General features: G+C 48.9%; 1 protein-coding gene across 1 annotated transcript; it reads right to left on the bottom strand.

Moving 5' to 3' along the window:
* Positions 1–6,044: 6,044 nt before the first annotated feature.
* LOC144130069 (uncharacterized) lies at positions 6,045–9,136 on the bottom strand. The gene is made up of 2 exons (XM_077664091.1): positions 7,413–9,136; positions 6,045–6,977 (listed from the first exon to the last, which is right to left on the bottom strand). Exons 1-2 carry the CDS (start codon positions 9,029–9,031, stop codon positions 6,248–6,250), a joined length of 2,349 nt encoding a protein of 782 aa, XP_077520217.1. The 5' UTR covers positions 9,032–9,136; the 3' UTR covers positions 6,045–6,247.
* Between the last annotated feature and the right edge of the window lie 5,372 nt (positions 9,137–14,508).

The following is a 14,508-nucleotide window of genomic DNA, read 5'->3' as shown; positions in this document are numbered from 1 at the left end:
GCCACGGGCGAAAGCTTGGCGCCAAACGACCACCCCCTTTGTCATTTGGTACCTTGTTCCTGGCTGAGCTTGTCCCGGTGAGTCGAGGGCATCTCCTTCGAGATCGGAGCAGCTACCCCCCCCCCCCCCCCCCCCCCCCCCACGCTGTAAGTTGTATGGGAGTGCACGTTACAAAGTCCGCAAAGGTGACATTTATGGCGTGTGCGACAGGACGTTTGGTGCTTTGCAAGCGCAAATAACGGAGAACAGTGGGAAGGAGTGTACGGAGTGGTCGTAAATGATCATTAGTAAATAGAGCGATATCCTGAGGTGCCGCGCTGAAGCGGTTGGCAAAATTCACCAAGCAGAGGTATTTGCTGATTTGAAGGGTTCAGGCTCAGAATGAATCTCAAGAAGATATCTCAGCTATAGGCATTCACAAGGGTCTGAAGGGAGCTGAACACGTTCAGCGGGTGGACGAAAAGTGTAAAGAGCTTCGGGAAGACACTGAGAGAGGGCGGAGAGGAGACAAGAAGGAGCAGAGAAACTCTCGTTGGAGAGAGAAACAGAATGGAAGAGGAGAGAGGAAGAGACCGAAGGGCCCCTTGAAAGAGAGCATGCAATCCTTGTGATGAAACTTGAAGTTCGGCTTTTGAAGAGTGTCAGGAAGCCAATAGAACTTAGCACCGTAGAGGCCGGGTGGAAGAGTGAAAAAGACTAATTCTTTGGAAACCACAGGAAACGTTGCAGCTAGCTCCAAAGGTTAATGTTTGGTTGTGGAATAGCTCATTCCTGCAAATGCGATCACATAGAGTGAAGACCGGACCGGAGTTACGCTTTCTGAGGAATGTAGGAATGTGGCTATTACTACTGAGGTAACAAGCACTGAAGATAATTCCAACGTGATGGTTCAGTCAGAGTGTACCTTCAGGAAGCCGCCTGAATGCGAAGAAAAAAAGTTTGACCTCTGCCGAGAAGTCTTAGCGAAGCACGTCTGAATGTTGCAGTGCTGACTGCGCGAGACTGGTCAAATGGCAAATAATGCTAAAGCTCCGACGTAACTGTATCTGAAGAGAGCACGCTCAGTGAAAAACAGGAATCTGTTCCGTGTGAACCCTCGAACATCGAGGAGGCGTTTGCCGATGAGGAAGGCTTGGAAAATTTCTCCTCTGAGAAAGGCGACACTGCAGTGCAAGGATAGGAGCAGGCTGAAGGAGAGCCTTGTGACGACTGCTCAGAAGTTGACTAAGGGAAGGAAGGAACTGAGGAAGCAGTACTGGGCAGAAGTGAGGAGAATGCGTCTCCAGCGACTAATGAGCGGTGCTCCGAGTACTGTGCACGAGGTAAAAACAGAAAAACGAAAGATAAGAAAAAATCGCAATGTAGAGAAATTTCAGCGGCGGAAGAACGAAAAGGAACTAAACCGGAGGCTCCAACGGCAGAGAACTCGGATGATGCGTGCGACAGCGAACCGGGCGTGCCCATCAGGAGAGTGTGGAAGGAACTAAAAAGGAAAAAAAATTGGCGGTGGTTTAACTCTGGTTAAACCTGGAGTGACGCGATAGCTACAGCTGGCCGAGTGGAACTTGGTCACGTGACCAGCCACGTGACGAACCACGTGATCAGCCACGGCGCCACGCTACCGGCAGCTGCTCCGCACCACGTGACAGCGTGGCGGCGCCGACGCGCGGAAGGCTCGAAATGCTACAGTAATGTAGCTATCGCTACAAAAACGAAGCGCACTCTGCTGATGCAGGGGGAGCGGAGCAGGACAGGCACCATAGAGAAGTCAAGAAGAAACTGGAAAGAAGTGAGAACCGCTTTCGGAAGAGAAACCTGCGCAGAAAGAGGAAGAAGAGTCGAACGCGTGGCAGAAAGATAATTCGCGTTTGGAAGAGAGCCATGAGTGCTCCCGAAATCTAAAACAGGGCCAGTATGTACCGAGCGGACTGTGTAAGCCGACCGCGGATGTATAGGTGCAAGCATGCCTTGTATTTGAGTGCTCCCTGTCTAGAGCATTGTGTTACAGTGTTGCCGAGTTGCGCCGAAAGTGTTAGTTTTGCTGAAAGTTCGCGCGCAAAGCAACGCCGCCCACCGGACTTCACTCTCTGGCGCAGGTGCTCGCTGTCACTCGCTGCTGCAGCTCACACGAGAGAGCTCTTACAAAAATGAATATGAAATTTCTTATTTAATTATGATATAATCCTTGTGAGTCATCAGAAATCAATCACTAAAGCAAAGTCTTGTGTTTTTGCATCAGACCGGTATAATTGATTCTTGATGAGTGTTTGCATCAACTTTTTTTTTTGCAGTAGAATGACATCAAAATTTCGTGATGAATTGTCGCATTAATTTTTTCGCATCAGACCAGCATCACAAACCGTGGACCCCTTGGCAACGCTGCAACACGCAGTCGCGTCCCACTTTTCTTATCGAGTTGCTGGATGTAACGGACGCCGGACAGATCTATGGCCGCGAGTATGCGCCATTAAAGGCTTTCGCCTTAAAAATGGTTTGTAGTGATGGAACTGTCCTCATTCCTCAGTTGAATCCGCTGACGTCTGTCTGTCTGTCTGAGCACTCAGTCGAGAGGCTACCGATATAACCACCTTTCCTGCGTGGGCAGCACAGCTGCTGCAGCACTGCGAGGAGCAGGGCAGCAGTTGCGCACTCCGTTAGCCGCTCGATCGCTCTTTTCGACTTTGTGCATCGACACGCATGCCGGACGCGCTATACGTTTGCTTTGTACGACCGGCGCTGCCTGTGGCACACTGCCTATCAGTTGGTGGCCGCTCCATTCTCGATCATGGTCTCCTTCAGCGTTTGTTGTAATCGGGTGGCACTCGCGGTCGTCAGACGCCGACAAATACTCGCGGAACCTATCGGCCTAACAACGTCCCCTGCGATTCCCACTAACCCTCCAATTAACCCTGGCCTGTGCCAGCTGCGGCCACGATAACCCGGCAGAATTCCTAATATCGTGGGCTACACTAAAGGACCATCGGCTAACTTCCCTTCGTATAGAATGCCCTGCACATGCCCACTTTCTTCTTTTTGATTTCAGCTAGGATGTCATTCATTCGCGTGTGTTTCCTGACCCACTCTGCTCTCTCCCTGTTTCTTAACGTTACAACTTTCAGTTTCCTTTCCTTAGCTCGCTGCGCTGCTCCTCCATTTAAGATCAAGCCTTCCGTTACCAATAAAGTTTTCGCCGCATGACCGAGAACTGGCAAGATACAGCTGTTATATACTTTTCCCTTGAGGAATTTTGGCGAACTGGTGTCCATGATCTGGGAGTACCTGTAGAAAGCACTCCACAATATTCTTACTGCCACGTGTTCGTCATTTAACTCTCGTGGTCCTGATCTGCAATCACTAACTGCCTTAAATAGATGAGTTTCTGTAGCACTTCCAATTTTTCGCTGGATGTCGCAAACTCCTTCTCTCCTCAGAGACTGTTGAAAATTACTCTAATTTCTTCTTATCATTTTTAAACCCACCGTTCTATTGTCTGTCGTCGAACATGCTTTGCATTTCGCTGCCTTAATTTCTTAGCAAGGTACTCAATTAGAACTTGTTGCTGGGCTATTTGGTGCATGATTTTTGGTCATAAAAATGCCAGTCCGCCTTTTTGTCCACCTTTCTGGTGTTGGTTCTATGTTACGCCTTCTTATGACCAAATACTTAGCAATGCAATGCCAACAACAAATCGGGTGTTACTAAGGTATTTTCCGCTAACTTATCCTTAGTTTTTCCCATTTGAGTTCTCAAACGCACTGCCCGGAAACATTCGCAAATCTGAGCCCACACATTCATGGACAGAAAACAATTAAGTCGTAAAAGAATCGACACAGCGTGCACGTAAAGGAGAGCGCTTGTTCAGATTAGCGCATTACGCGACATAACGGCGTTTTTTTTATTACTTTATGTATTTTGCGAATGCGCATGAGCTCTTAAAATAAATATTTGCCATTGTTTAAAAATTCAGATGCCTTCGATGTATAGCAAACATTCTCCTTCAAAAAGATCCCTGCAGTGTCGCGCCAATTTTCCCACGCGATAGACAGGGCTTCGACAATGGTATGGGTCCTACAGGGCTCAGCCAGATTTAGGCGAGAGCACTGCATCCAACCGGTTGAGTTTACCGACTGAAACGCGTCACTAGTGACCGTTGCAGCTCCTAGCTGCATCGAATAATGCCAGACGGCGACCTAGTGGCTTGAGCGCGTATCGTTTCCTGAGTGGCCATGCTGAATGCACATTTTCGATCGCTACTTTCTGGCAGATGCGTACCTCGTGCACTTTTTTACTCGAGTTTTTTCCCTTAAACTGGGGCTGCCCTAGTCTGGGGTGGATTTCGATCACTGAATATGCGGAATGCTTACCCTTGGCAACGGAGGCATATCCCCACTGCTAAGAGAAGGGACTGGATGCAGCGTTCAATGGAAGGAGGCTTTTAAACGCGGCCCCGGAGTTCTTGAGGTTAGCAAATAGAGGAGGTTGACACTTCGGCCAAAGTCTCCGTAACTGCTACAACTTCGCAAGAATTTAAGGCGGAATTTGTTTCCATTGCCAACCGTAAGTAAAGCTTATTTTTAGTGATAGAAACCTGCCGCGGGGCTTGAGCGCAATACCCTATTCCTAAACGGGAGTGCTCTTGAGGACAGCTTACTTAGCCTTTATTCCTGTTCGGGCTAGTTCGTGTTTTGAGTGCACTAAGAGAAAAAAAAAAGAGGACACTTTGCTGTTGCATAACGCCCACAGCCTGCACAAAGTAGCTAGTCAGACGGGTGAGGTGAGAACGAAACCGGACGTCTAGCAAGCACAACGGAGCGTGAATGCCGTTGAGAGCTCGCAGTTCTGAGCATGCTGTGTACAACGGCCACACGCAGCCTGTGTGCACAGAATGTGAGGCGGACGACTGAGCGTTCGTGTTTGCGTCTATCCTTTAATTCTGTCCGTTGGTTGTTTTGCGCCGTTTTAATATGAGACTCTTCGCATTCGCGGTTAAGATTGCCGCGCCGCTTGCCTCGAATTTCGATGGTAATTGCCTATTAATGGCGAAATAGCGTTCCTGGAGAAAGCGCGCACGCAAATAAGTCACCAGTCGCAGCAGTACGAATCCATGCGTGGAGGCGGCGCGGGTACTTCACTTTTAGCCAGTGTTCCCGGTAAACATGACATTCTTGCTATCACGTGGCCCTAAGCTATTAGTCTACGCTGTCTTAGTATTTACTTTTAGTGCCGCTTTAATCGGCCATTACTCCACCATTTTTTGCTAGAGCAAGAAAACAAAAAGGCGTGCTTTACCTACAATCCATGATTTGGGCCAGCATGAACTTTGGGACACAAACGAAGAGCAGTGTGTTCCGTGTTCCACGTGTCTCTCTTCGTTTGTGTCCCAAAGTTCATGCTGGCCCAAATCATGGATTCATACCAACTGGCCCAGAAAAATGCCATTTTACCTACAAGTTTCATTCATTCGAACCCTTGAACTTCGTCGAACTCCCAAAAACAGCGGAGCTCCGATTTAAGTCCTTTATCTGACAGATTCACGTTAAGGCAGTTTTCAATTACCAGTAAGTACAGTTTGTGTTTGGGCTAGTTGGTTTAACAGTGGAGTTAACTGCAGGCGGTGGATAGTTTTAGAAGAGAAGAGAAGCCAGTTGGGCTTAACCGTGTTGAAGGTCTTTCCTGGCGTCTTTTCTTGTAAAATCATGCGCCTCGAACTTACTTCAATAACCAGTATGTAGTCCTAGTACTGGGAGCCATTCATCTCAAGTAACGTTTTACTCCCTCAAGTACCAGTGGCGTATTAAGTAATAATTTCACTGCATTAAGGACAGTTGCCGGGCCAGTTGGTACATGATCTCACCGAAAAAAAGCGCGCTGTTTTTCGGTGAGAATAATTTGACAACACAAAATTTCTTCCCGTTGTATATAATATACCTGAACAGAAAGAATTTAATGATTACAAGTGGAAATGGATGCAGACACAGACAGGAGGATAAAAATTTCCTTCTACATCACCGATCTACGTTTGCGCGCTTTGAATACCTGTCGGGTTGGCAGTACGGGGTTTACAAGCTCAAGGCATGTAAAAGTAGTACAAGCAGCGTAGGAGCGGTAGTCATCATTTGTAAGACAAGCTAATGATGACAGTAAAAGCTGTGACCTCAGAGTAGCTTGTATATTTTTACTTATATAGAATATCGCTATTGTCGGACAATGCTGGCTGGGCGCACAAACTGCAGCTGCAATTTCGAACTCAGCTCAAGTAAAAGAAAGGAACAGCCTCTTCCGTAGAGTGCCGCGTCACCTGGCGCCGACCGGACTGGCCGACATCAGTGACGGCTCTAGCGGCTCTCGCGTGTGCGTGGTCTTGGCCACGGCCAGCTGCACTATCGTCGATGCCCGAACCGTGCCGATGTGTCGCCATGAGAGAGGGTGGCGGAGGCGCGGCGGCGAGGCTGTTGCGGCTGTAATAGAAGAACTCATCTCGGGGAGGCGTCTCCCAAATGACGTCAGTGGGACGGTCCGCGGCTCCACCAGGAACGAAGCCCGCATCTTCAGCTTCCCGTTCAGCTGGTTCGGCGTAGTAGAGCACGTCGTAGGTGCCCTCGCTTACGTCATCCCGCTCTTCCAGAATACCCGCGCAGCCGTTGGGGGCCAGCGAAGGAGCCGCGGCGCAGCAATCGCACGGCGGGGACCTCGTATGAGAGTCATCATGGAGGACGCACTGCGTCCTGGGCTGTCCGCAGCACGGTGACGCAGATGAAGGAGAGCAGATCGGCGCATGCATTGCATGTCCACAGAAGAACGGGCCCAGGTGTCCTTCGAGGCAAGTCTGGCTGTGGGCTGGTAAGTGAGCACGGCACCCTGGCAACATCCCCCACGCAGCACCGGAGGGCACAGACATCCTCTGCGAGACGGCAGCGAGGGGACAGCCGGGAATATGCCGCGCTGTTCCATGCTGATGAATGGGACACTCTGGAGTCCTGCGCGCAGAAGAGAAGCACAAAGGTGTGGTTATGTGTCGTGCAAGTAAGTGAAGGAACAGCAGAAGTACGTGACTACAAAACTGCTCTGGAGGCCTCCATCTAACCTTTGCTCCATAACAAAAGTTTTTCTCTCTCCAAAACTCTTCCGCTTTGGCAGATTTAGGTGATAATAGTCCAGAAAAAATAGGCCACCTGAAAGATGCAGCCGACGCTTGGCCTCCGTGTTTAACGCAGTGAAGACGTTGTGATCATTGCTATTAATTGCTAGCGGGCTGTCGACCAGGAGGTTTGGTCGCCAACACACAACTGCCTCCTCCAGAAAGAAACAAAGGGCGCGACTGACCTACCACCTTTGCCGTGTGAAGCAAGTACCTCTGTCGACATTGCGCAGGGTTCATAATGCCAAGACGGTGGAAAACAAAAGGCTCTTACATTGATCGCCTGTAGATTGGATTTGCCCAAAGTCCTGGTGGCCGAAACCGCATCCGCGGGTTCCATGGTCCGGCCCAGAGAGGTGATTGGCCCGAAGCAAATGCAGGACGCCTCCGTTCTGCGTAGCTATACTGAGTGGTGGAAGCATCGCGCACCACCCCAGAGATAGTACGCGGCTGTACAGATCTGACATTTGGTTCTTCCAGGGTAGCATCGTCGCACAGTTCAACTACTTCCGTGGTGACCGTCTCGTAACTGTCGTCGCGTTTGCCTCGGTTCTTGGGTCGGTGCGTCGTTTTAACTGCCTTCTGTAAGGCGCCAGTGGTCTTGTCTGTAGGCGACGGGGATAAAGCGGTTCGCCCTGTCTTCGAGTCGCCATCCTCTGTGTGTTGCTTATCTTCGTTGTGTGCTTGTCCGATAACTTCCGTTATAGTTTCCTCGATGACGTCGGCAGAGTCCGAGTTCCGCTCATATTTGTCAACACCTTTCCTGCGGCGCGTTGTGGTTACTGTTTTCTTGATGACTCCATCGTCTGCAATCTTGCCAGACACTGAACTTGAAACGACGGGTGCTCTTCCAACTGCAGAATCTGGTTCTTGTTTTGGCAATGGTACATCGGTACCACCCACTACTTCCATAACTTCTTTCGTGGTATCTTCGTCGTCATCCAATGAATTCCTTCTACCATGCTTTACCCGACGCGTTGTAGTCACCGTCTTCTTTATGATTCCGCGGGGGACCTTTTTACCTGATGTTCTCGCGGATATAGCACCCATGCCGGCGGACCTGTTGAACTGGGAGGCGTGCAACGTGCGGCTGTTGTTGTCACAGAGACCACACGATGACGGTGTAAGTAGGACGTGTATAGGTGGCCCTGCTGCGGCAGTTGTCTCCGGTAAGGTCGCCTGGACTGCTTTGTTTTGTCCGGGGGCCTCACGCTTCTTATTGCGTTTTTTTGAGACGGGGGTGCGGTTGTCGCGTTTGGCGGTGGTTGTAGAATGCCTCCCGCTTGCTGCCCTCTGTCCTTCGCCTTTCGCTTCGTCCTCCGGCTTTGAAGACTTCTTGCTGTCGCTAAGCATGGACACTGGTGACAGGAAGAGGGTAGGAATTATACTGGTTTCCTTTTTAGATGATGCCTCTTTTTGTCCTCCATCTTCCGCATTGCTGGACGCCGTGGTGAAAGAACTTTCTGCGCTGTCATGCACTGCTGGCTGGTTGCCCACAACATCCTGTGGCGAAGGCGATTTAGCGCCATCGTTGCCAGAGTCCCTTGGCTGTTCTTGACCTCCTGGTTGCTGGCAGCTAGTGCGGAGTTTGTTGTCCCGCTCCGTTTCCACGTCGGACTTGATAGCACCGGTTTCCACAGCAGCAGTAGAAGGTTTGCCTTTGGTAGCATCATTTGGCTGGGAACTAACCAGAGAGCTACCGATACCTTTCGCCTCAGCATCAGACTTGGTGGGATGTGTCTTCTCCGCTCGGATGGCGCAAAGACTTGCCTTATCGTCCGACGGCGTTCTGGAGGTGACTGCCGGTAAAACGCCTCCTTTTCCCCGCTTCTTGGCATTCCCCTTGTTGTAGGCGGAGGAGTTAGGAGACCTCTTCTCCTTATTGGACTGCATGCGTAGGAGGGCAGGCCGTTGCAAGCGGTATAACACCACGGTAAAGCGGTTCTTCTTCTTCTGCGTGCTCGTAGCGCTTCTTCTACGTCGGATAGTGGCCCATGCTGTGAATGGGTAACCGGCTGCGACTGGTTTGTGGGACCAGGGGAAACATTGTCTGGCCACTCTGATTTTGACGGCTGGGATTTAATTGCTCTGTCACATATCGACAGAGTGGAGGAACCCTTGTTTCCCTTTTTGTGGTTGCCACCAAGGAATCTCGCTGGACGCCTCTGGGTGAATAATTTGCGTCATTTACGCTGCTTCAAGGCCAAATAAAAACTAAGTACGGCACGAATAAGACAACGACAAGAGACAAATAAACGAATACAACACCACTCTCCTCGAAATGAAGCAGCTAGCCCACAAGAACATTCTACTAAAGTACAAAGGCAAAGAGTAGAGGTAACATTTACTCTACGCCGTCTACTTCAATTTGCGTCAAAATGAACCAATTAGCCAGCAAGAACGGTTTACTAAAGTAAAAAGGCGCAGAGTACAGGTAAAATTTACTTCTACGCCGTCTACATTTAACGATCCTCTAATTGAACCAGCTGACCCGCATGAACGTTGTACTAAAGTAAAAAGGCGCAGAGTAGAGGTAACACTTACTACTACGCCGTCTACTTTTGGCCCGCCGCAACTGACCGGGTCACGACGGAGCGAAGGTATCGCGTAGGCTAATCTCGACCACACTTGCATGCTCCCACTACGGCCAGCCGTTGGCCCACGCCCCCGTTGGAGCCTGATGACTTTCCCTCGACTAAGCACTGAGCCACCGCGGCGGGTGCCAGGGCACCAGCGGTCGGAGCACCGGGCGCTAGCGGTACCGGCGTCCAGTTCTTCCTTGCCTCTATGCAATCGATGTTACCAGTGCGATTCCGGCTTTTAAAGAGCCATCTGTCTTATACCCCTGTCACATTGGACAGCGATGGCTGCGGCCTGTGCAGTACAAGGGCGCTGAAACAATTGTTTAAAATTCAGTTTTTAACTGGTGTACCCGTAAAGGTAAATGGATCGAGTGCGATCTGCAATCCGCTAGCTACGCTGGGTGCACCGCGTGAGCTTCATTCCTTGCCGTTCATTGCGTAAGGTATGCCTATTACTGGTCGTCTATATAGGCCTCGTGCGCTGGTATGGCGGCGCCAGAACAAGTAGCGCCACCTCACGCGGTGCGCGCGCGAAAAGCGGTTGTGCGCTGTCGTGTGAGGCAGTGGAAGGAGCCGTGAAATGCGTGCTTCCCGACAGCGTCAGTGCGTTAGAACTGATCTTATTTTGGCCGCTTTTGGGCCTTGCGTTCAGTACACGCACATACTTTGTGTTACAAAATAACTAAAAGCGTTGCAAAGAGGGCCACCATCCTTTTTCAGCCGGGCGCGCTTTTCGTCCGCCGGCGCCTTGGGTACGTCTGCTGGTGGCACTTGGTTTAAGAGTTTAGTACTCTACATGCGAACAATATGCGGGGAAAAAATCGTTGGGAAGGCGTCACACTTCCTCAGTAGCACAGGTATTACCTAATGTTCTGCGCTGAGGTGCCAGGCATGGGTGCATGTGACAATGCTCCGAGGGCGCCGTGGGTATACACTAGCATGCAGGGTCGACCACCACCGCGATTCTTTTTCTTTCCAGCTCGCTCGGTGAAGCGATGGCCAGGTCTGCTTGTGCGCAGCCTTAAGAAAAAATATGAAAGAAAGCAGCAGGCGTGACCGGCAAGCTCTTCCGCGTGCTTTTCTGTAGCTTTCCGAGGACTAAAAATGTTGGTGCGTTTTCAAAAACAACGTTTGATGCGTGGTCGCAAACTACGACGTGACGTCTATGTATGATGTGTGGGAAGAAATTTTCGGTGCAACAATACTGTCGCAGTTGCTAGGTGTGGTTCGAACACTGCACATCCTTTGTGCATACATCGAACAGGCGGGCTTGACGGCCCGCTTGCTCATCGGCAGCAGGTAGTGCGCGCAGTGACGTGAACGCTGAGCGTATGCTACTTCGGATTATATGCGGCCGGGTGCTCCACCCCAGCCGCTCGTGCAGTGTGCAACGCGCGCGATCGATTAGCGACAGGGTGCTGTGTGCGCGCGGCTTTGCATATACAGTGCTTTTTAGTGCGTAAGCACTAAAAAGCACTGTATATGCAAGTACTCTGTGGTGAAGCCTCCGAAGTTAGTCTCGTGATGCGGGAAATGGCGAGAAATAAACGAGACTTTGAATGGAGGTGAGTTTGGCCAACCTGGAGAAATAAAATTAATATTACCGCGACTGGGTTTCGAAGCCGCCACGAAGCGAACAGATCAGCTTCGCTGGCAACTGCACTATGCTATCGTCGCATTTTCTTTCCCTGCATTGTATTTACTACACGATGTTATGCATGCACAGAAAGTGGATATACAGATCATTTACAAAGTACTTAGCTGGTGGCTGCGCTGCTTTAGATTGAATGAAGACAACACAACTAAAAGGGCGGCAACGTTAGACACGGCATCAACAGGAGAATCCAGTCCGGTAGAAAGTCTCTTTCACCACAACTGTCGCTGAGTTGGATCATTATTCTGCTCAAATGGCTTCTGGGAGAAAAAAAGAGGTTGAGCGTTGCGGTCTAACACGCGCGTTTTCCACAGGCTATGAAGCCCAGTGAGGAAAAACATGTCATATAGCGTTCGTAATCAGGCTGAGTGGCCACAAGGTAACGTACACTGCAGGAATTTAAAACGAAGTCTTTCTTTAGCATACTTAGCAGCACATTCCAAAATAAAAATAGCAAGGTCGCAGTTGATACAACAATGTTCAATGGTTTCGGGTACATTGAACAGGTGGCAGTTAAGATAAGGTAAGAAAATGTTTTTGCTAGGTAGTCACGTATTAACAGGTAGAGCGTCGGAGTGTAATTTATAGAAAAACGTTTTGGTGCAAGGAGGAATCCGCATTTTGCACAATGGCGTTAACACATCATGACACTTGAGGCCGAAGTACACAGAAGGATACAATGACGGCGGAAAGAGCACGTTATCAAAGCTCTGTAAAGTCTAATACGCGAAACGGAATATATAGTCTATTACGCCTGCACTGTGTGGGATCCATGGGTGGCATGCGATGTAAACCGCTTAGAAAGAATCCAAAACATAGCGATTAATTTTGTTTTTTCAAAATATACTAGGAATTTCAGTGTTTTAACAGGAGAAAAAAAGCCTTGGCTGGACACCACTACACAGACGTAGGGAATATCTTAGATTGAAACTTTTTCGCAACATATTTTACTCTCGCACAGGTATAGTCGCAGATAGGTATTTGTAAAAGCCTGATTACGTGTCACTCAGACCACACCTTGCGAATAAGATTAAAGAAATGCACTGTAAAACTGAAGCTTTCAAAATGTCATTTTTCCCCCAAACTGTAGGGGAATGCAACAAGCTTCCATCCCATATCGTGTCATTACACTCAAAGGAGGCATTTTCAAACTCTGTATCCCTTTTTGAGGTAGAATGCTAACATTTGTGTGGGTGGTGTTTGCGCGTGTGCGTCTCTTTTAAAGCGTTCCCGTGAAGTATATTCACGATGTGTTGATGGTGTTGACGATGTGCACCAGATGTTGCGTTACCTGTGCTATTTTCTTGCCTCTTTGTCCCCCCCCCCCCCCCCCCGCTGTAATTTCCAAAGGTGCTGCGGGTACTGTGATAAATAAATAAGTAAATAAATAAATAAATGGATAAATATATATTAGAAAATCGAACTTCCAAAAACCCTAGAGATGCCTATCCAGAAATCTGGAAATGAAGATCAAGTCTGTAACTTTAGGCCCATTTCACTAACAAGTACCTTATGTCTGGAACGCAATACTGAAAGATAAAGCGATTCCCCGAATGTAAACAAATTATAACGCTTTTCAGCACGGATTTTGCAAAACCTATCCACATAACTCAACTACTCGAACTAATACGTTAATGTTCACTAAGCATCGACCTCCAAAAGCAGAAAGGCCTCATTTTACTGGAGTTCTCTAAAGCATTCGATCGTGTATCACATAAAAAAACTAATTCTAAAGTTCGAATCGCATAAGGTGAATGCACAAATCATTAACGGGATCAAAAGCTACATAACTAATTGATCGCAGTCAGTAGGACTTAATAGAGAAATTCCAGCATAACTGGTGCCATGTTCGGTGTACCTCAGTGAAGCGTTCTTGCTGCTAATTTGTTCATATCTTCGTCAATGGTTTACCCGTTATCATTCCTGTTAATATGAGGCTTTCTGCTGATGATTGCATACTGTACCGTAAAATAAATTTAGCAGATGATCATGTAACACTTGAAAATACATTAAGATCGTTTCTGAATCGTGCGCAAAATGGCAAATGAGTCTTAATTTGAAAAATCAGCCCTCTTACGAATTACCAGGAAACAACGTGTCCGATTTTTCACAGAAACTAAATACTATCCCGTTGGACGCAGTTACACAGCATAAACACTTTGGTTCAACTATATGATCTGATCTTAAATGGGACTCTCACGCGAAGTTTATTGAGTCATCTGCATTAAAACGACCTTTCTTTCTCAAGAGGATCCTCCGAGACGTGACATCAGTCATTAAATTATTTTTCTACAATAGTTTTGTCCGACCCGTTCTTTAATATGCAAATGCAGTCTGGTTTTCGTTTAAAGATAAACTAATAAAGAAACTAGAGAGAGTTCAGAAGGAAGGTGTAAGATTTATCTATTATGAATGCAGACCCAATAACTAATAAACAATGCCCGAATGCTCACTGTTAAGTTCGAAGCCCACGGCGCCGATGGTCGTTTCCCCCTTTCGCCGGGATTGGTCGTCTCCGTGGGAAGTCGAGTGGAGGTTAGTGAACGGCGCGACACCAGCGCTAATTCCTTGCGGCTCCGGCGCCGACTCGTCGCGGTGCCACTGCCCCCGCTCGCTGCTCACCACCTCGTCCGCTGCTGATCGGCCGTGCACGAGGGTTTGGAACAAATGACAGCGCGTCGCGCGCTTAGGACGCTGCCCAGGGCCGTTGGAAATGGGGAGTGGGACAGCGAACAACCTTGTCAGAGTCGCGAGGATTGCCTCGGTGGAATGCACATGCAGCGAGCTGCGTACGCGAAACCGCGCGCCCTGCACGTTTCAGGAGGCGCGGGGTCCACTGGGTCGGGCTCTGGTGAGCCCTGGGATCCGCCCATTTGTATGTACGGTGCCATTGCACTGCTCTTGGTTCCAATTGAGCGAGAGCTGGTTTATTAAAGCTCCGCCCGATTATCGGAGGGTTTAAAACCCGCTGCAAACTAACACTTTGGAGGAGCGCGCCGAGTCTCATCTCGGCCGCTTTTAAACAACCTTTTTTTTAAACAGTTATTTTCAACTCTCTTATTGTCACCTGCCTTGTATTTCGATCCAGCCTTTAATAAATCGGTTTTGTTTGCTAAGAACTTGAAGTTGCTGCC

This window comes from Amblyomma americanum, chromosome 4 (genome assembly GCF_052857255.1).
Source record: "Amblyomma americanum isolate KBUSLIRL-KWMA chromosome 4, ASM5285725v1, whole genome shotgun sequence".
Taxonomy (NCBI): Eukaryota; Metazoa; Arthropoda; class Arachnida; order Ixodida; family Ixodidae; genus Amblyomma; species Amblyomma americanum.
The sequence above is the reverse complement of the archived record's forward strand: the minus strand, read 5'-3'. Positions and strand labels throughout refer to the sequence as shown.